The sequence below is a fragment of the Cornus florida genome, unplaced genomic scaffold (genome assembly GCF_030987335.1).
Source record: "Cornus florida cultivar Cherokee Brave unplaced genomic scaffold, ASM3098733v1 CherokeeBrave_3.0.0_Hap2_Chr02, whole genome shotgun sequence".
NCBI lineage: Eukaryota > Viridiplantae > Streptophyta > Magnoliopsida > Cornales > Cornaceae > Cornus > Cornus florida.
This window is the reverse complement of record NW_026775572.1, coordinates 16,182,272-16,203,473: the sequence shown is the minus strand read 5'-3', so window position 1 is coordinate 16,203,473 and position 21,202 is coordinate 16,182,272. Positions and strand designations below refer to the sequence as shown.

At 35.2% G+C, this 21,202-nt stretch overlaps 2 protein-coding genes across 2 annotated transcripts in view; both read left to right on the top strand.

The window, feature by feature from the left end:
* LOC132293878 (uncharacterized) overlaps positions 1–16,996 on the top strand; it is a 39,706-nt gene extending 22,710 nt beyond the window's left edge. The window contains exons 16-32 of the mRNA XM_059791529.1: positions 102–212; positions 794–892; positions 1,772–1,860; positions 4,059–4,207; positions 5,412–5,555; positions 5,651–5,758; positions 6,234–6,344; positions 7,350–7,457; positions 7,542–7,652; positions 8,258–8,433; positions 8,550–9,012; positions 12,046–12,153; positions 12,388–12,446; positions 13,198–13,582; positions 14,191–15,738; positions 16,004–16,211; positions 16,636–16,996. Of these exons, the coding sequence (XP_059647512.1) occupies positions 102–212; positions 794–892; positions 1,772–1,860; positions 4,059–4,207; positions 5,412–5,555; positions 5,651–5,758; positions 6,234–6,344; positions 7,350–7,457; positions 7,542–7,652; positions 8,258–8,433; positions 8,550–9,012; positions 12,046–12,153; positions 12,388–12,446; positions 13,198–13,582; positions 14,191–15,738; positions 16,004–16,211; positions 16,636–16,736 (4,078 nt within the window). The 3' untranslated portion in view covers positions 16,737–16,996. The remainder of the gene's footprint in view (positions 1–101; positions 213–793; positions 893–1,771; positions 1,861–4,058; positions 4,208–5,411; positions 5,556–5,650; positions 5,759–6,233; positions 6,345–7,349; positions 7,458–7,541; positions 7,653–8,257; positions 8,434–8,549; positions 9,013–12,045; positions 12,154–12,387; positions 12,447–13,197; positions 13,583–14,190; positions 15,739–16,003; positions 16,212–16,635) is intronic.
* A 1,814-nt stretch (positions 16,997–18,810) lies between these two features.
* LOC132293877 (peptidyl-prolyl cis-trans isomerase) lies at positions 18,811–19,602 on the top strand. The gene has a single exon (XM_059791528.1). The coding sequence runs from the start codon at positions 18,892–18,894 to the stop codon at positions 19,408–19,410; it is 519 nt and encodes a 172-aa protein (XP_059647511.1). The 5' UTR covers positions 18,811–18,891; the 3' UTR covers positions 19,411–19,602.
* Positions 19,603–21,202: the final 1,600 nt, after the last annotated feature.

Here is a 21,202-nt window from a genome sequence, read left to right as displayed (position 1 = left end):
ACTTGATTTTTTTTCTTTCCCGGCAGTGTAAATATTATTATTGTCAATGTGTTCAACTTTCTTGTTTCCTTTGAAGAATGTTCCATGACTTTTCACTGCAGGGTTAATTTGGTTGAGATTGTTTGCAATTTGGTAAAAAAATTGTCTCCTAGTTGCAGTGGTGCAGTACTGATGTCCATGGGTGTTACTATTTTGGCGAAGATGTTAAAATGGTAACCTCAATTTTGTTTCTGTTGGGTTGCTCATATGCGTTAATTCATCTCTCTTCTACTTATTTTGTTTTGATTTAATTTTATTATGTCCAATTGTATGTTTAAAAAAATCATTTTGTTGTTAGTTTACTTTGTTTCTTTACTACACTAACTTTCCTATATATGCCTGTATAAGATCGTTAGTGGTGGTAATGGAGAGCTCAATTTTTCAGAATGATTGTGGCATAGTGTGCTTCTTTTTTCTTTTTCTTTTTAATTTAATTTTTTTTTAATCCTGCATTGAAATCCTATCTTCTTGTGGCCCATGGGAATTTTTTTCATTGTTGCTGTTACTGGTAGAGATATGATAATTGACATTGCAGATTTTTTTTGTTGTAACAATTCACTCTTTTTTGTCCCTCCTTTTATTTCAAGCAACTCAATTTTGTGTGAAGAAAATGTTTACTCTCTCTGTTTGTGATTCATGTACCCAGATGGATGTAGTCTCATCTTATTTATTTATTATTTATTTCTCTTTTTTCTTTAATTCTTTTGGTTTGTATTAATTGATGCTTGTCCTCCTGAATATTTTTTCATTGCAGTTCTCCATCTCAAGTTACTAGAACGGCTTTAAGGGCAAATATTTTTGATGTTGCCTTGGGAATGAATCCTTTTAACTTCAGTTGTGACGGCTTTTCAAGGTGAATCTTCATTGAAATAGGCATTATATATATTGGACTATTGTAGTGCACATATGAGGTGTCCCAGTTACAAGGTGCATATTTAAAAAAAAATATGAATGGTTTCATCCTTATTAGGATAAAGAGCAACTTTTTCTTTTACATTATTCTCCCTTTCACCCTCTATACGCTTTGTGATATAAATTTCCTTTGGTCCCAGTTACAAGGTGCATATTTTAGGAATCATGAACGGTTTCATCCTTGTTAGGATAAAGAGCAGCTTTTTCTTTTACATTATTCTCCCCTTCTCCCTCTATATGCTTTGTGATTTAAATTTCCGGTGGTCACTAATTCTATTTTCTCCTGTCTTAATGATTGTATTTTTCCTATTCTGCTGAATGTATAGAAAAGTGTTCTTTTATATTAGTATTTAATTATGGAACTTATAATTGCTAAAAATTGTTCGTCTATCTTGTTCTGTTTTGCAGCAGTCTACTTTTTTGGTGATTATTAATTGTAAATGGGCACATTTCAAGTGCATCTTCATATGTTAGTTAATAATTAGTGAAAACATACTGGGTCTTTTGTATTTGAATTTTCTCAATTTAAGTGGAACACAAGTAAAGTTCACAACTCACCTCATGAGTCCTTTTCAAAAGAAGTTGGGTACTCCTATTTTTTCGCAGCAATACTTTCTGTTTCTTGGTCATACAAATTCATTCAATTTATGTTACTCCTACTGGACACTGTCTTGGGTAAAATTGTTGGTCTGCATTTCTCCAATGGAAATGGGTTTATCTATGTATGTTACATTTAAATGGAGTCGGCATGATTTGCAATTCACTTATATTGACATCTAATCTATGTGATTCTTGTTTTCTTTTTCTTTGGCCATTCCAGTGCCTCATGGTTGCTTTCAGGAAGACTTGCAAGGATGCTTGTGATAGACTGTGAGCACAATGACAGCTGTTTCCCATTGACTCTTTCAGGCATGTTGGTTGTTCTAAAATTTTCTTAATGAATTTTACGTCTTCTGTTTCCTTTTTATTTTTAAAATTTTATTGGCTAAGCATTATGAATTATCGGTGTATGCTTACGAGTTTGCTGCAATTTATATTGTCATTAATACTCATGAGTGTAAAATTCTTTACCATTATCTGTAGTAGTTTTGTTGTGGTTTTGCAATTACTTCTGTTTCAAACCATAGCCTTAGTCAAACCACATGTAATGAACTCGATCCCTGTTAGTTTGTCTTTCCCTTCCCCTAACATTATCCTCAATTATGAGCATATCACTCTTCCTCGCGGGTGTTTTTTTTTTTTTAGATGCTCATATCATCTTAATCTATTTTCGCTCATTTTATCTCCCACGGATGCCACTTCAACTTTTTCACAAATATGTTTATTTCTAATTCTATCTCGTCTTCCCACATTCTGTCTCGTAAAGAATGGCTGGTCTAATAGCAGTTTTATAGAACTTATGTTTCAATCTTAGTGGGATACACCAATTACACAATATTCCAGATGCACTCTTCCATCCAAGTAATTCTACCTTGATTCTATGATTAACATGACCTGCAACTCCTTCATATTGAATAATTGAGTCTAAATAACGAATATGTTTGCCTTTTGTAAAATGCTTTTAGTCATATAGTTTTTCTCTAAAGTTTCTATTTAGGCACTTACCCAATTCTGTAGTTTCATCAATTAAAACAAAATCATTAGCAAATTAAATACATCCTGAAATCTCATAGTGAATGTGTCTCGTTAGTTCATCCATAACTAAGAAAAAAATATATAGGCTTAATGCCGACCCTTGATTGCAAGCCTACCATAGTTGAAGATTCTCTTGTTTTTCCCACAGTTGTTTTAACTGTAGTAACGCTATCATAATTGTCCTTTAGCTAGTCTATATATCCCTATCTGGCCCATTTTTTCCCTGGGCCCCCTCCATATTAGGTCTCTAGATACCCTGTCATATGCTTTTTCTAAATCAATAAAAACAATATGAAGATTTCCTTCTTTTTTTTTATTTTATTTTTTTCATTAATGTCCTCAATAAGTATATAGCCTCTGTTGTTGACCTCCTTGGCATAAAACCTAATTGATTTGCTAACAGTTCAATATTCCATTTTAGACGTTGTTCATTCACTTTCTCCCAAAGTTTTGTAGTATGACTCATTATTATAATGCCACAATAATTATATCAACTTCGTATGCTTTCCTTATTTTTGTACAGAGGTACTAAAATGTTCTTATGCCACCCATTAGACATTATCGTTGTTGTCATTATGATAATATATTATTATTATTATTATTATTATTATTATTATTATTATTATGATGATGATGATATTTAGGACATTTATGCTTCGTTTGGTAGGCAAGAAAAAATTTGGATGGAAGGGAGAGAAGAAGGGATGGATGAGACATCCCTAGAGAAGAGATTGTGTACTTCCCTCGTTTTGTTCGGTTGGATGGAAGAAAAGAGAATTAGCTCACAATTTAATGTGTTCGTTAGGAGAGAAAGGAAGAGAGTTAAATTGTTTTTACCATTATATCTATCACTACCTATAATAGTGTAATTTATAGAGAATAGTATTGTTATTTAAAACTTGTGGACAGTATTGAAATATAGAACTTCTATTATTCTATAGTAGCCCCACTTATCTTCCCTCCTCTCTTTTTTGTAAAGGACGAAGGATGATTCATCCCTCCTATTTTTTTTCTCTCCTTGTCTTATCTCTACCGAACGAAGGAAGTGTGTTCCTTCCTTCATATCTTCCCTTCACACCTGTTCCTTCCTTCCTACCAAACAAAGCATTAAGTTGGTCTTCCTTTCATTTAATAATATTTTTGGATCTCAGGTTCTTACTTATGAAAAAGGAACAAAAGAGTAATATTATTAGATGTTTTATAGTAGGATTGGCAAAATTGGGAGTTAAATCAGGATCCCTATCCTATAGGGATTCCACATGGATTGGATTTTTCCCTCTTGGGAATTTTTACGGGATCAGGATCAATTCAGTACTTTCAGATCCTACAATCATGTAGGGTCATAATAATGATGTCCTTAAAGGGGAAGGTGCTATGTTCAAATCCTAGTTGGGACAGGTGTATGTTTACTCTTTAGATTATATGCTATGTGTTCAAGTGTTATGTGACTTGTATGACTTTCAACTTTGCAGTGCTGGACTTCACCTTGAAGCTTGTGGAGACAGGAGTGGAAAATGATGTTGTCTTGACTCTTGTTGTCTTCTCCCTTCAGTATGTTTTGGTTAATCATGAGTATTGGAAATACAGGGTGAAGCATGTTCGTTGGAAGGTTACATTGAAGGTACCTATTGGTTTCCTTTACTTTCTCGAGTATGCATCCTATTTCACTCAGTTAACTGTGAGACATTACATCAAGAAATCAAAGCTATCCCATACATGGGGAAACTCTCTTACTGATTGATCCTCTGAGTATACGAGTTGGCCAACTGGAAAGGCCAAATCCCTCTCTTCATTGATTATTGTAATTTGGAGATCATTGTTTTAGTGTTTGTCCTTTGGGCTTTTGCCTGGTAGCTAAATCTTGTTATTTCTGGGCTTTGTGACTTTGTGGTAAATACAGTGGCATTCCTGTTCCTCGGACTGCTGCCCCCTCTCCCCCTTTAATATCCTTAACTAGGAGCCACTTTACCTGTAATAAACTAATAATTGATGGATTACATTTGTTGATGGTCAGGCCATTAGTGCAAAGAATAGATCATATATCCCCCTCTCTGCTTTTTCTCATGATGTGATGTGACATTATATGTGCATGTAAAATGTCTATTTTTTTGCCGTATTTGAACCATTTACTACTTCCAATTTTTGTCTTGCTGTCATGTTTTTTATATAAAGAATGATGAGAAAACCACCGCTGACTTTGGCTGCAGGTTAACGTTTACATCACCAGTTTGTGATGAATATTTGTTATTCTCTTCTTGATGTGAAAATGTTTTATGTTTCCTATTTGTTAGCATCATTTTACCCATGGTGCCATTTGTCGGAAGGATCTTGCACCATGTCTTCATTACATATATATGCTGGCATTTAGAACTGTATTTACCGATAGGGATTGTGATTCTTGGTCAATTCCCTTTATTGAACCTGAATACACTTGGTTTTGGGCAGGAATTTAAGGTTATAATTCCTATTTAGGTCAATTGTTAACATCGCTAATTCTATGTGTTATTTAACTTAGTTCTTATGAATTCTTTACTAGTCAAAAAAAATAAATTGTGTTTTTTAACTTAGTTAAGGTTCTTTACCCTAAATTCTATTGTCTGATACTGTTTAAAAATGAAAACTTTGTTTTATAGTGGCTAGAACACCATCTTGAACATGGTAAGAGGTGTTACACTCTTCCTTTGTCTGCTTTAGACTTGAAATTTGGCTGCTATTACTCCAGGGACAAGAGTTTCCAGTTTTATTTCATACTGTGTTGTCATTCTATAAGTGATGGTGATGTCTGTTGAAAATATCAATTTCTTAAAATGCATTTGTTGTCATAGGTGCTCGAAATGATCAAGAAATGCATGTTGACAATCCCATACTCTAAGAAACTGGGTGTGGTTGTCCGGGATATTTTACTATGTGATTCTTCCATTCACAATACTCTCATTCGAATTATTTGTACAACAACACAAGCTTTAGAGGTAGTCTTGCTCCTTCTTACTCATGAATTGCATAATTTTGCCATGATTGCATGATCATTTTGATTTCCATATTAATGTCAGTTCATTTGTAGCAGAAACTCTATGTCAGCCGTCTTTATGAGCTAGAGGAGATTGAAGGGTTACAACGGGCAATATGTTCTGTGTTTAATATCCTTTTGAGCACTCTCACTGATCCTCGAAAGGTAGTCCTATAGGATAAACTTTTGATTAGTACAATCCTTGCCAAGTCTCGATGATTCTTAAAGCAGCATAATTTGTTAGATTTTTTTGATTCTGTGGCTAGTAATCTCTTTTTTGCCTAAATTGATGCATTTCTTATATGTGCTGCCTTTGTATTACAATTTTTTTTTTTTTTTTTTGATAAGTAAAATTGTATTACAATTTAACTATTTACTTGAAAAGTTTAATAGTTAGCCTTGAAAATTGCATTCTCATTTGGGGAAAGCTCTCTCTCTTCATGATTTTGGAGATTGATTTTGTTAGAAGTCCACTTCATGGTTTTAGTTAGACACTGCATACACTTGATGCATATACACTTAGTTGTTTGGGAATGTATGTTCTGCCATACATTTTTGAGCTCTTGGATATATTGTGAATGATTTTGCAAGATCTTGATAAAATTAAAAAATTTAACATTAACTTGTATTTTTTTTCCAGGATATTTTGCCCAGCCTTCCAGTCTTTCACCAAGCAATGCTGTCTCCGACAACCAAACCAGTTTCTGTTGTTACTGCAGTGATATCCTTGATATCATTTTTCCGCAATCCTGTATGCGACAACACCTCACAGTCATTAATCATTACTGCCTATATCTTGAACCTTCATTTTCGATGTACTTATCTTGTAGCTTCTTTGCCAGAAATACTTCTTTTTTTTTTCCTTTGTTTTTGTCATTCTGATATAGTACTGCATACCATGTTCCATAAGAATCTATCACATGCATAATCTGTATATGAATATTGTTGTGATTATAACATTTGGGCTGTTTTTTTATGTTATGCACTAACTTATGCCTCTTGATAATTTAAACAATTGCAGAACATGAATAAACATATGTGGTGCTTGTTAGTCTTGCTTCCGATACATATTCTAATTGAAAATTTTAAATGCATAAGAAATCAAAATATAAGCTTTGTGCAATATTTCATTAATTCTCATAGGCAACATGAAATTGCATAAGGATTCTGTGGATGATTTGCAATATTTGATTATAATTTATAGGTCAAGTGCAAAGTGGTGAGTAGAAGTGTTCTGTGTGTTTGTGTAGTGTTTTTTTTTTTATTTTTTTATTATCTATTTATTTCTGTTGGTAGGGGGTGGGCCAGTTTTTTTTTTTTTTTTTTTTTGGGGGGGGGGGGGGGGGGGGGGTGGTTGGTTTGTGTGGTGTTGCTTGTGCATGAGAATATCCTAAGCATCCAGTAGCTATAAATTTATAATGCCCACATAAATATTGAAGCTTCATTAATCTTCTATATGCAGTATGCTGTCTATGTTTTTGGTGTTTTGGCTGTGGGTGTTTTGGCTGTGGGCTTTACTCCTGGGACTAAAGAATTTTGTTTGTCACATTTTATGGGAAATAAGATTGAAAATACTTATGTTTGTTTTCTGTATGTTGTTGCATCTCCTATCAGGAAATTGTTTTACATGCTTTTGTTGTTTCCTTGAGAGTTCACAGCCCATAGCATTTTCAAAATAACTTTTCATTCTGATTCTAAATATTAGGCCAGATGGCTCGTTGAGTTTATTACTAATGATTTTTAAGTTGTCATGCAGGAAATACAAGTGGGTGCTGCAAGAGTATTGTCTATGTTATTTGTCATTGCAGATAATTCGCTACCATATGTGTTTGGGAATGCATGCTTTGGTCTTGATAATAAGCAGGTTTTTCATTTTTCTTTTTATTTTTTTTTACTTGTTGGTTCATAAGCGTAACTAAGTTTGTAATTTTAAATATACTTGGTCCAGATAACAGATTTTAGGCATTCTGTTGAAAGCATTCTGGGTGAGCAGTCACTGTGGAATGAAGCTCTATTTGTTGCCACGCTCCAATTACTTACTTCTGCTGCTCTTTATCAGGTTTGTTTCAGTTACAGTCAGGACTTAAATACATCTATTACTTAAAAGTTAGAAGTAAGTACGGGAATTATAATTTTACATTCTCTGATTTTGTCCTTAAATTATTAGGCTTCTCTGATTTTGTTCTTAAATTATTAGGCTGAACTTAATTTATTTCTTGTGATGTTGCAAATCAACAGAGTCTGCAAGTCTACCATTTGTCATGGAGAAACGATGGATTTTAGCGAATTATTTACATGTGTTTTCGTGATATTTTTAACTGGGTCTTACTCAATGTAATCCAAAATTTCTGTTATATAGATTGACTCTTGAAATTGGATATTTTAATCTGTTAAAATTACACTTCTTTCCCCTCTATTTATGAGCCAATAGTAGTTGGAGCCATACAATTATCATGTGGGTTGAAGCCCTGAATTATCCAATGCCATTGAAGGCAACAAAGTGTAAGCCCTCCAAAACTATAATTAACCCAAGCACGTCATGATACTTGTGTTCAACCCCGGCTGAGCACAGTTTATCATTGCTTACTCAGCCCCTTTTGTTACAACTGTTTTCATTATTTTTATCTTTTATTGGCATTGTCATTTTTTTTTCTTTTTTTGCAGCCTGCTTTTCTTGTTGCTGTAATTGGTGCCAAAGAGAATACTAATGTTCAATTAGGTGATGCTGATGGTGTGAAGCGGTTGAATGAAGCTACCTCTGGGTCACTGTGGTCCAAAGATGTGAATCTTATAGATGCACTTCTGCAATATATTGGAAGATCCGATGATCTTATCGAGAGGTACCGTTCATTATCAAAATTCTTGAGATTGTATGGGTTTGGGTTTGCTTTTTCTATAATAATCTTGAGATTCGCGCGGGTTCCATTTTGATTTGATGAATTTTCTTTGTCCCCAGCAATCCCCGTGTATTGCTGAATGCGCTAAATTTTCTGAAAGCATTGTGGCAAGGGGCTGGTCAGTTTACAATTATTTTGGATTGGCTGAAAAGCTCTAAAAATTTCTGGAGAAAGTTGTCCAGATCTATCTTGCTAATGGCTAATGTGCAATCTAAAATTCCTACTGATATGGAGATTGTAAGCCAGACATACAGATATCAATGTCAATCTGCTGTATTACAAATACTGGCATACGAAGTGTTCTTACAAAAAAAGTTACTGCATGCGGATTCCCTTTTAAAACAACCTTCTGAATTATCAAAGGATTGTATACAGAGAACTGATGGTACTGAAAAAACAGAAGGTGGTCTTCATGGTCTTAAGGATATTTTGTCAACCTGTTGTGAGAGCTCAGTTTTAGGCAATCTAATCAAGTCATTTGCTTCTTATGAATGTGGGAGTGACAAATATCTTCGTGTGAAGGTAAGCTTTAGTCCATTTTCTTATTGTTCTTAGACACTATTAGAATCATTTGTTGATTTTGCCACTTGCGGTTCTAAATACTAGTCTATAGTCTGTCCTTTATCGGGTTGGTCATTCATGATGCACTGTTCTTGCTTTTGAAGGTTGGCTACTCTGTTAAATACTGATTCACAATTGGAATTGGTGTTATGTATCTAATAAAGTTTGACATTCATTACATTAAATCATTGTTTATATTATATGTATGCATAAGTTTGCTGTACATAATGTGACAACTGGACAATGCTGCTTAAGTGAACGTCACAGTGCAAACACTACAATGAAGATCTAAAGTTGAAGCATATCCTCGTGCCTTGTGGAGCATCGAATAAGTTGATGTAATGGCTTCCATCATGAGATTAAACTAAAACTAGTATCGAAGCAAACGATGTTAGGAAATTGAGTAACATGTTGTTATGACAGATACGGAATCTCAGAGGTGATGGAATTCTCAATCATGCATTTAGGTTTCAGGTAATTGGACTATAGTATGACCCTAGCTTAACCTATTTTTATATTGGTTAGGTGTAAAATGTTCTGCATAATGTTTTTGAACATTGGCTTTTCTTAATGTTTCTCAAAACTTGAGTTTTAGATGAAAAACAGTACTTGTTGATTGAATGGTCGATTGATCGACACTTTTCTAGAATAGCCCTATCGAAGCGTAGGTCAATCGAAGTGTTGCCCAGGGAAAAAAAATCTAGAATAGCTCAATCAAAGCGCGTAGATCGTTCCAGAATTATCCAGAAGGTGTCGATCGAACCTGTCGGACCTACAAAATTTGAAAGCTTTCTTAAATTAGAGTTTTAGTAGGTTTTGACTACCATAAAAGTTTGGGACTTCTATTGGTTATAAATATGAGATTATGGTCAGTCTAGGAGTATGAAGAGAAAAGGGAGAACAAGTGAGGTTTTTTAGTTTTGAAATTGTCTAGAGAGAGAGAGATTCCTTCCATATTCAATCTAGGATTCTCATAAAACATTCATGGGTGGTTGAATATTCTTCAAAAAGCTGTTCATTCAAATCTTATCATTCAACCGGAAAAGCAGGAAATAGAGACAGTCGAGCAATCACTAAAGAAGTAGATTCGTGAGCAGCGGATGTTGTAGACGAGTGGAAGAATGGACGGAGATTTTTGAGGGTTACCAAAGGTTCGGTTTTCATTTGTGTCTAGAGGTAACTAGGGGTTCAAGGGTGTCTGTACTCATAACGTGATTGTATTCTCTTTCTTAATGGTGGATTGTGCCTTACCGGACTAGGTCTGGTTTTCCAAGTAAAATTCTTTTGTTTGTTCTCCTCTACTTTGCTTTATTTTTTATTGCTTCACTGCTTGATTGTGATTTGATTGCTTAAATTTGGGAATCTAATATTCCTTAATAATCGGACATCACATAAACGTAATTGGAATTAGTTGAATCCATTGAAATTCAAAAAGCTAGTTTAAAAGCAGAAAAATATCCACAAGACCCATTCAACCCCCCTCCCCCTCTTCTGTGTGTGTGTGTGTGTGTGTGTCCTTCTAGGTCTAATTTACGTTGTGCACTTTAACATATTAGTGCCTTGGGAAACAGTCCTGCAATTTTCCCATACGAAAGGATATTATGGAAGGTATGGTGCAAGCTTTTCGTGTTTTCCCATTGGTCTTTCGTATTCGTACTCAAGGATCACAAAAATCTTGTAAGTCTACTGTGTGCTTTTTTGCCGGTATTCAGATAGTCCCGTCTCTTCTGTCTATTTGAGAGAGAGAGAGAGAGAGATTTGAAAAATATTGGAAGAACATAATCGATAGGTGAAACATCAGTTCTATGTTTGGTAATTACAAATTTGCATTCAAGTCCATCAATCTAATTGCCTATTCTGAAAGATTAAGGGACAAATTGATGCATTTTATACTTCAGTCAGTCATGGTGATTCCAATACTACAGCTGAAGTGGTTAAAGTGTAAATATTATATTTAGGGTTAAAGAAAATCTTGTATTTTGGTTTTTGCCTGTGGGCATGAATTTTGTTGGCTGGAGTTGCAATATTTTCTCAAGAGTTGATGCTTTTCTATTGAAGTTGACTCTCGGTCTCAGCTTATTATCTATCTACAGCTTAATTGGCATAACAGTCATTTAACAGTCTCTTTTCGGCCAAAAGCCTACTAATTTATTTATTTAGTTTTTTTGCTGGTTACATAATCTTCATTTATCCTCTGTTTGTATGGAAGGGAGGGTAGGTGGATTGGAAGATGTCTCCCTAGGAAAAGGAGCTTTCTCCTCATGTTTTCTTTACCTTCTCCTCATGTTTTCTTTACCTCGGCAAGAAGCTCACACACCACTTTTGCCCCCATGGGGATTTGAAACCTCGACCTTTCTACTTTGGAAGGTGAGGAAGTTCCATTATGCTACTCCCCTTGGTCTTTCTCCTCATGTTTTGTTGAGCAGAAAGGAAATTGAGAAGGAAGGCATATTGCGTGGTTGGCCATTATACCCTTCAATAATTGTAGAACTTTTTGTGAAAGATTAACAAAATAAAAAGCGAAGGGAAGATGCTTTCCTAAACTCTTTTACCCAATTTTGGTGGAAGGCTTTTGGTGGGTTCACTTGGAGATAATCTTCCTCCTCCCTCCCTCCCTCCCTCTTGGCCCTTCTGCTCTACCAAATAAGGGAGTGATCCTCCCTCTTTTCCTCCGTTCTTTGTGCTACCAAATGTAGTTTTAATATCTTGTATTTTTAATTTTTTAATTTTTTTTGGCCTTTTCTATTTTTCGCCACCTCTTTATTGCTGTGATGATGATTCTTCTCTCTCTTGGACCTTAATGCATTAGCACTTGACCCATGAGTTTCAAGTATCATACGTACCCAGACAGAGGAAGAAATATTTCCTTCTTCAAAGCCTTTAGTATTGCCATGAGTTAGAGTTAAATCGTCGATCTTTTACTTGCATGCAATTCTTTTTTGTTATATTCTTTATATTCAAACGGTGCACGTTTCTTGATGAGCAATTTTGCAGATCGCTGCTGGTTTATTCGCTGTGCTTGTGATGGGAAAATTGAAAGATGGTGATATGGGGAGTTTGTCTGTATCATTGATTGAAAAGATTGATATCTTGTCAAATAAGGTTTGATCCTTTTCCGATATACTGGGTTTGTTTTTTCTAGACCTTTGTCAATTGCTTTGATAGCTGATGCTTGTTTGATCAGAAAAATAGGTATGCATGATTTTGTCATTTGTGGTCTTATTTTTTATTAATATAATCACAACAGGTTATGTTTTTCCGGTGCACTATTAAAAATAATTTTGAGCTCATTTATTTCCTGTCTAACTTCAGCTTTTGTCTGTTTTCTATCCACAGTTGAGCAATCTGCCTGCTTTTTCTGAATTGTTAGCTCAGTACACACAGCGAGGTTACAGGTATAATGCATGTGAAATTATGTTTTGCCAGAAACTATTCATGAGTGGCTCTTCTAAACAAGGCATCCATGTTTTTGTTAATGTCAATGTCAGGAAATGTGGAACATTGTCATAAACCACCCCAGATTTCCATTACTCTCTCTCCAAAAATGCGTCCATTTAATCCGTAGTTCGATAATTTATTACGACTGAAGTTCAATATACAGTTAGTACTCATTGATTTACCTTTCGTGATAACTATTTATCAAAAAAAAAAATTACCTTTCATGATGACTTTATCACTATTCTAGACTCAATGGAAAAATTAGCCTTTGCTTTACTATTTGCACAATCACACTCTTCGCAACCAGTATTCTCCTCATATGTATCGGGCCAGCACACTTCAGAATCCAATTCATGTGCTGATTTTGAAATTGATCATGACTGCAGTTTCAAGTGCTCTTAAAATATCTTCTAATTTGTGCTCAGAACACACTCTTTACGCTCAAACGTACAAGTGTTTGTTATAAAAAAAAGAATTCAAAATTTGTTGAAATTGAAGTTTAATAAAAAAATGCTGAGCAATTTTTTTCTTTTTCCTTTTTTTTTTTTTTTCCCTCTCATGTGTGTTATTACTTGTATATCTAAAACTCTGTAGACGACTGTTTATATATGTGTGTGTATAATTCTAGCCCAGGTCAGAAAACACTTGAAAAGAATTACTTCTGATTCTGTCTGTGGATCATTACTTCTGTTATTGTTTTTGTTTCAGTGAAGGAAATGAATTGAACCGTTTAATACTCAGTGATCTTTATTACCATCTACAAGGAGAGCTTGAAGGTCGTGAGATTGATCCTGGTCCATTCAAAGAGCTTTCCCAGTACCTCATTGATTATAATTTTTTGCAAACTTATCAATGCAAATATGAGGGGGACCTTTTTGCACACGCCAAGGATGTGTACTTGTTTGATTCCACACGTTTACAAGAAGATCTGGGATTAGATGTGTGGGATTATTCTGGGTGGAAAGCATCAAAAGAAGTTGCAGAAACTATGCTGCTATGGTTGCATGATGTGAATTCAACGGTGTTGCTCGCAAGCTCTAAGCTTTCTGCATTGAAAGCATTGACAACTATCTTATCAGTGTATGACGCAGATGTGAGTTCTTAGAATTCTAATTGCTATTCCTTTTCTTCTCATGTCTTGAATTTTGGATCTAAAGTTTTTTTTTTTTTGTTGGAGTCATCTGGAAGATTTTCAGAAAGTAGAGTAAGCTAATAATTCTTATTCATCAAATATTTATCTTCATTAAGATTATACCTGAAGTAAATGGCTTCACTCGAGCTTTTGGGGCAGCAATTGGTTGTCTAACAAGGGGTCGGATCTTTGGTTCAAGGTGGCCTTGAGTTCTAGTCCCTCTATACGCCTTTGTCCCATTCTGTTTGTGTTTTGTTTGTCTGCCTCTCCAAATGGTAGGAGGGGGTTGCATTGAAGAGGGTGTGATAGCTTGATGAGATTTGGTTCTAGGAAAGTACTGGGTTCAAGTCTCTCTGCCTACATTTTCTCTCCGTTGAGTCTTAATTTGAAATAAAAATATGCTGTGTAGTGGTGAAACCCTGTAGAAGAATAACACCACTCAAACATGAAAAACACAAACAGCGGGCGGAACCGAGGAGAGTGCCCGGCAATCATATCTATTATCAGTGTTAGGAACCATGAATGTTGAATTGTCTTTTTACAACTAACTCATAGGCTTGCTCATGCAGTCAACGGAGAAGCATACTACAATAGGCAGGAAGATTCCTGAGCAACTGCTTCTGACGTGCATTGATCACATTTGCCAGTGTCTACATGTTACTATAGAATCATTAGCTCCTGTTCTTGATGCTTCTGAAGATACCCTTGACTTCCTTGCAGCTCAAGCAGAACTACTCCTGCATCTTATTAGATCTGGATACAAAAAATTCCCGTTAGCCGCTTGTGTGCTTGTGTTGAAAACTTCAGCTTTTTGCCTTAAAGTGTTAAGTAATTTCAAGCGATCAGTTGCTGGTGTTAGAGCAACTGTGCAGCTTTTACTTGCATTGCTTCTCTCGTCTGTCGGTTTAAGTTGCATGAATTCACTTCTCGGTGGGGTGATGGAGATGGAATCTGTTGAAGCCTTTGCTGAGGCGTCCAACGCAAGTTTGGGGCTTTTACCCATTCTTTGCAACTGCATTGAACCTGCTGAGCATTGCACTCTCTCCCTGGCCATTATTGATTTAATACTGAAAAGTTTTTTGACACCTAACACATGGTTCCCCATTATACAGAAGCATCTCCAGTTGCAGCATGTTGTTCAGAAGCTTCAGGATAAGAACTCTTTTGCTTCAATTCCAGTAATATTGAAGTTCCTTTTGACCCTTGCACGTGTAAGAGGAGGTGCTGATATGCTTCTAACTGCTGGTTTTTTCCCATCTCTGAGAGTGTTGTTTGCTGACTTATCAGATGGTAGGCCTTCCTCAGTGATTCAAAAAGAGAAAAATCTCTCCTGTTCTGGAAAAATTGAAAATCCGCAGCACTTCTGGGGACTTGGCTTGGCTGTAGTCACAGCAATGATTCAGTCTCTAGGAGACAGTTCTTCCTGTACCGATCTTGTGGACAATGTAATAACTTACTTATTCTCGGAGAAAACAAACTTAATTTCTTATTATCTTAATGCTCCAGACTTTCCATCGGATGACCATGACAAGAAAAGAGCTCGTGCTCAGAAAACACAAACTTATCTAAGTGCTCTTAAAGAAACAGAGCACACCCTTATGCTACTGGGTGTGCTAGTGAAACATCGAAATTCATGGATCAAGGCCATGAAGGAAACGGATTCACTGTTGAGGGAGAGAAGTATCCATTTATTGGCTTTCATTAGCCGGGGAACTCAGCGGATTGGAGAATCTCCTAATAGGATTGCACCCCTTTTATGTCATCCTGTCCTCAAAGAGGAGTTTGAGTGGTATAAGAAACCTTCTTTTGTCAATAGCAGAAATGGCTGGTTTGCTCTTTCTCCTCTTGGTTGCATGTTAAATCCTAAGTTTTCTGCTGTGTTATCCGGAACAAATGCTCTTGTGATCAAGGATCAAGCAACTGAGCTTACTGATCCAGCTCCTCAAACATATTTCTCGGACATTACAGCAATTCAGATATATAGACTTGCATTTCTTCTTTTAAAGTTTCTTTGTCTACAAGCTGAAGGTGCTGCTAAAAGGGCAGACGATGTGGGGTTTGTTGACCTGGCTCGTTTTCCGGAGCTTCCCATGCCAGATATATTACATGGCTTGCAGGTAAGATGGCTACTTTGGTCTTTCTCAGTGTCAACTCTAGATAACATTTCTCCAAAGAGATTTTAGATACCATAAATTAGTTACACTACTTTTGAGTCAGCACCAATACTTCATCTAGGTAAATCATCTAATCTGCCAAGTTAAGATGAAAATGTTGACGATATGACGTTGATAATCTGTATGGCACTTATTCATTGCTGTTTAATCTGATTAAATTGCCATATCTCATGGCCTTCACTTGGCTCTTCATATTCTTGGAATGCAGGATCAAGCGATTGCAATTGTCAACGAATTGTGTGAAACCAACAAGTTGAAGCAGGTTTCGCCTGAAATCGAGGATTTATGCGTGTTAATGCTTCAAATAATGGAAATGTCGTTGTATTTGGAATTATGTGTGTCAAATATTTGTGGAATAAGACCCGTGTTGGGACGTGTTGAAGATTTTTTGAAGGGACTAAAATCACTGACGAGAGGTAATGCCCCTTTATATCTAAACAACCATACAGAACTTGCTTTCCAGTTTCCTTGGTAACATGGCTCTTCTAAATGCATGAGGTGCCCTTGTTGGAACACGACACTTGGATATAGGTATAGATACTCAACATGTTTGATCGGACATGTACCTGGCAAAATTTATACCGTAATTTTACTTGACAATTAAATAAAACCATCTTAAATTGTTGCTTCAATTTTGTTTTCACAACAATGAAATGCCAATATGGATCACTAGTAAATTATGCATATTTTGCTATCCTCACCTCCTCGAGTTTTCGGATTACATAAATTTGATGCTTAGACACATTTTTATATCAGCACACTTGATAGAGTCCATGCAATTTAAGCCTATCTCCACAACTTTACCAAAATTCTAACTATAATATTACCTGATTTTCGCAGTGACAGAGGGCCATGCATTTCTCAGAGCATCTGTGAAGTCATTGAAACAAATTATATCATTTGTGTATCCCGGATTGTTGCAGACCGAGGGTATCTTGTGAGATAATTCATATAAGTAGGTTAATTCAGTAGTCTTGGAGAAATGTAATTATGTAAAGATTGTAATGTAAGGTCATCTAGCTAGAATCTATGTAGGCGATTCTTTTATTGTATGATATTAAATATCAGATCCTTCTTAGTTCCAAAATATGCTTACCACCGCAGCAGCAGCACTCTATCAATTGTGTCCACATACAAGTGCTTGTGGTACTAAATTTTCTTCCTTCGGGAGAGAGAGCAGTCATTTTGATTTTCTTTTGCAGCATATGATTTAATTACCATTCAATGTATTTTTCATTCAGTGGATTAAAAAATTGGAATACAAATAATCAAGTCATGAGTTCAAAGGGAGAAGGTTTTCAATGTGCCTGGTGTACCGTGTCCCGGGCCATCCCAATCGTTCATATCCGCATATTATGCACGTGCTTTCATGACAGGAACAGAACTGCACATTGAATATCTTCTCGTTCATGAACTTGTGAAGTTACAAGAAAGCTTTTCCTGTGTTCCGCAATTAGGGAATTTTTTTTTTTTTTTTTTTTGAGGGTGTAATTTGCTATATGTGTATGGTTCAGTTATGAAATGTTCTTTTTCTGGTTTGTTAAAATGCAAAGCACAAAAGCCAAATTTTCTAATGACATTTATTCTCTTATCTAAATATGTTCTTTGTTGGAGTTGGTCGGAAAGAGTGTTGATTACAAATTATAATATTTGGTCTATGACTGCTAATATGAAAATTTTATCCAAGGATGATTACCGTCCTCGAATTGTTTTTGAAATTTTATCCAGGCTAACTTTTGTATTTTATACATCTAAAAATGCATATGGAAATGATTGTTTTTTTTGCGAATTCACTTTTTTTTTTTCTTTTTTAATTTTTTTTTTTTTTTAAATTAAAGAAGTTTCAAATATGTTTGTGAAAAAAGAGAGTGGAAAAGGCAAAGAATTATTGGCATGCCTAGCAGCAGCAGTGGCACTAGTGGCGGAGCTGATCCATCCGAGATATTTCTTTGTTGAAAGTTGTTAAGACTTGTAAGGGGACAAAAAGATCCATTGTAAATGTGAACTACTCTTTTTTATTAGTATTTTTCCATTTTGATCCTAACATTTTTCTATTACAATGAAAAAACACTTGTATCAATATTTTTTTATTAACAAATTGGCTAGAAGGAATAAAAGTGGGTTGGAAGACACATTCATTCTCTTTGTTTGGTTCATAAAGAAAGATAGTAACACTTACTTTGTTAAGAGAGAATGTTATAGTGAGGATGTAAGTATTGTTTTTGTTAATATTATCTAGTTATAAAAGATAATTTTGTAATTTACAATTTTTATAGTAGTCTTCTTTCTTTCTTTTTTCCGTAAAGATAAAAATTTATAAAGTATGAAAGATGACTTATTCAATTTTTTTTTTTTTTTTTCCTTTCTTGTCTCATCTCTATTCTCTAACAAGCTTAATTTTTCTTTTTTTGCTTTTTCATACCAAACCAATCATAAGAGTCCTTATTGGACAAAAAAAAATCGATAATACAAGTGTAGCCAGTTCATCAATTGAGATGGAGGATTATAATTGAAATACACAAAATACTCCTGTGTTTGTTTCATTTTTTAGCCTGCCAGCAGAAAATTCTGTATTGTCTTTTCCCAAGTTTACACGACTAGCATTACCAATAATAATGAATCTAAAACAGTAATGTTTAAATCCCAGATTTAAACCTCCACAATTTTTTTTAGTTACTTTGTAAATAAATCACCCGAAAATCAAGTGGTCCCAGGCTTAAGAAGGCCCCTCTAATTATGAAGCAAAACGTGACACATGTGTATACTGAACAATGGACCACCACAGAGTTGAGAGCACCTGATCACCTCCCCTCCCCACCGAATAATGAAAAGCATATACCACGTGATCCAATCGTGACTGAACCTAACCTAACCACGGTTCAGACTAATCCTGGTCACCTAACCCACATGTCCTTTTCATATCCAACCACCACTCGGTCTCGGCACGTGTCTACTTCAACGGCCAAGATTAAGCTTCCCATATATAATCCACCTTCACGCTCTCTATATAAACCAACATTCATACCGTAAATATCACGCATTGACGAAGTCACACGCATAGACCGAAAATCTGAGAGCGTGTTACTAGATCTGAACATGGCAAACCCTAAGGTCTTCTTCGACATGGCTATCGGCGGTGCACCGGCCGGACGGATCGTGATGGAGCTGTATGCCGACACCACCCCTCGCACCGCCGAGAACTTCCGAGCCCTCTGCACCGGCGAGAAAGGTGTCGGTAAGAGTGGCAAGCCTTTGCACTACAAGGGCTCCAGCTTCCACCGTGTGATACCCGGCTTCATGTGCCAGGGCGGCGACTTCACCGCCGGAAACGGCACCGGCGGCGAGTCAATCTACGGCTCCAAGTTCGCCGACGAGAATTTCATCAAGAAGCACACCGGTCCCGGTATTCTCTCCATGGCGAATGCCGGCCCTGGGACCAACGGATCGCAGTTCTTCGTCTGCACGGCGAGGACCGAGTGGCTGGACGGAAAGCACGTGGTGTTCGGGCAGGTTGTGGAAGGGCTGGACGTGGTGAAGTCGATCGAGAAGGTTGGATCCAGTTCTGGAAGGACCTCGAAGGCGGTGACCATCGCCGACTGCGGTCAGCTTTCTTAGACCGGCCTTGGTCTTTGATCTCATGAGTCATCGACTCTCTGATATATGTGATCCGGTGTCTTTCTTTGTCCGTTTTAGTTTTCAAGAGTCACTGTGATGTTTCTAGGTTTATATGTGGGGTGTATGGTGGATCCATTGAACTTTTGTGTTGAGATGGATAACCTTTAAATAAGATAGGTTTTACTTCGTCTACCCTATTTCTACTATATAAATATATATATATAAATATAAATATAAATATATAAAGGATATTTACACTTAAATATGTTCTTTAGGCAATCAGGTGAGAATGCACAATTTTTCTCTTCATTTATTTTCTTTTTCTGCATTTTCTCAGGTTTGATAAAAAAAAAATTATAACGGCTGATCTTTACATTTTTGGAACCAAAGAAATAAAGTTGGGAAACGAATTGGATTGTAATTAAAATATGCTTTCTATTTGTAAAAAGATAAGTAATTTGTAAAACATGACGGTTTGTATTATTTTTGTTCAATGGTTAGTTAACAAATCCTAATAAATTCTTTCATTCTTCTCCGAATTTTCTTACATTACAATTTTCCCTATCAAATCCCTTCAAATCCATTTCTTTTTAAAGTTACCTTCTTGCAAAGAAGACAAATCCATTTTATGTTTAAAGAAAACCACGCATATAATTTTTTTTCAACTGATTTATTAAAATATAATGTCACGTTGGGTTATGTATTTTATATATGTATTTTATATAACATTTTTACGCACAGGTAAATATATTTTCTTTTTCTTTTCTCTTTTTCACTTTTACAATCCTACTCCTTTTCACTCTCATTTCTTTATCTGCAACCGGTAATAAAATAAGAATTTTAATAAACATAGTTTGATTTATTATTTTATTTTTATTAGTGCTTTTTTAAATTTTTAAAAATTAAATATATTTTAATCACATTTTTATATAATTTTTGATATAATATTTTTGAGGCTTTGATTTACGTATTTAAATTTTTTATTATTATTATTCGTTATTAAGAATTTATTATAGAATATCTTTTTATATAAAAAATTGCTAAAATTAAAAATAAATAGTATAACTTTTTTGTATAAATTTATTCTAACACATTAAATTTACACAAAGTTACATACAGAACACGGGAGATGTGGTAGTCTTTTTCATTTGTGGATAGGTTTGACAATTTCCTTGAGATTGCGATTTTTATTTTCTTAATGCTTTTTTTTATTGAATATTGTTAATGGGCGGACGGTGTGGAATATAATAATCTTGAAATTAATATTGGAATATAGCGGAAAGAGTGTATGAGGAGGAAAGAGACAAAAGAGATGGGAATGAATAAAGTAATAGTAATAATATGTTTGCTTTAGAGGGATGTAGGCATCGATGAGACCTAGGCCTTAGGGCCCATCTCTAATCTGATCCTCAAATTTTTTTTTTTTTTTTTTTTTGGGATAATAGCTGCGTTACTGGATTCCCTTTCATTTGTACTGTTTTGGTGGGCCTGCTTTATTTGTCGATCATGTGATTGACATAGTTTGTGGGGGCTTTGGCTCTTTTCGTAATAGAGAGTGATTTATTAGATTCTACCGTGTGGACCTCTAAATGCACTCTATTTTTTGTAGTCACTAGAGCAAGCAGAGTACACGTCATTTAGTTTTAGAAAGAAAAAATATAAAAGAAAGTAAAGTGTATTTATTTACTTTGAAAAAAATAGTGAATTTATCATTTTCACAGAAACAAAATTATTTTTTAATTAAATAAAAATGATATTTGGGCGAGAGTTATAATTTTCAAGTGAAATTTAC